Consider the following 743-nt stretch of genomic DNA (forward strand, 5'->3'; position numbering starts at 1 on the left):
AGTTAGTTGTATATAGGGTTTAGGGTTTGAAGTTGCTGCAGTGGTGCGCCTGAGACGGGAGCTGTATACTGCATTTGTGAGTGAGTGAGGGCTCAGAGGGCTCACCAAACTGAGCTGCCTGCATCATCCGCTGCATATGCTGCATCTGCTGCATCTGCTGCATCTGGTGGAGCTGCTGCATTCCCGCTGCCTGGGCGACCTGCGGCTGTAGCTGGTGGCCCATCGGCGGCACCGTCAGGGGGACCCCAGGAAGGGCTGCTGAGGGGAAAGCAGCAGCAGCAGCAGCTGTTGCTGCTGCTGCTGCTGTTGTTGCTGCTGTTGCTGCTGGTACTGAGGGCACAGCAGCCCCCGGCAGATGAGGAGGAGCCTGCATCTTCGCCGAGTTGTATGAGCGGAGACAAAACGAACAACGAAGGGCCAGGGATCCGCAAGAGAAACTCAACAGAAACCTCAAATTATAAAAAAGAAGAAATTAAAAAATATATCTCATCACCTTCAGTGGACAGCGTCTGCGCCGACGAGGCACAGAGAGGAGCGTTGGGGCTGTGTTCGAGTGAGACTGCGTGCATACGAGGAAACACGCATGCAACCAGAATTTTATTCATGTTCGTAGCATTTTCCTTATAAAAATATAATATATTTGGTTTATTTTGTTTAATTGTGAACAAATATCCTCAAGAGGATAACCTAAGTAGGCAATGCACGCGTGAGAGAGGGGCGCTGCTGCTTAGCTCAGCAGCAGT

General features: G+C 51.7%; 1 protein-coding gene across 1 annotated transcript in view; it reads right to left on the reverse strand.

Annotated features, from left to right (window-relative positions):
- The window catches only part of EMH_0081100 (RNA recognition motif-containing protein, putative), a gene marked incomplete at both ends in the record, with an annotated part of 2231 nt that extends 1858 nt beyond the window's left edge, over nt 1–373 (reverse strand). The window contains one exon of the mRNA XM_013500334.1: nt 106–373. Coding sequence (XP_013355788.1) covers nt 106–373 — 268 coding nt within the window. The remainder of the gene's footprint in view (nt 1–105) is intronic.
- Nucleotides 374–743: the final 370 nt, after the last annotated feature.

This window comes from Eimeria mitis, genomic scaffold (assembly GCF_000499745.2).
Source record: "Eimeria mitis Houghton genomic scaffold, Emh_scaff5297, whole genome shotgun sequence".
Classification (NCBI taxonomy): Eukaryota; Apicomplexa; class Conoidasida; order Eucoccidiorida; family Eimeriidae; genus Eimeria; species Eimeria mitis.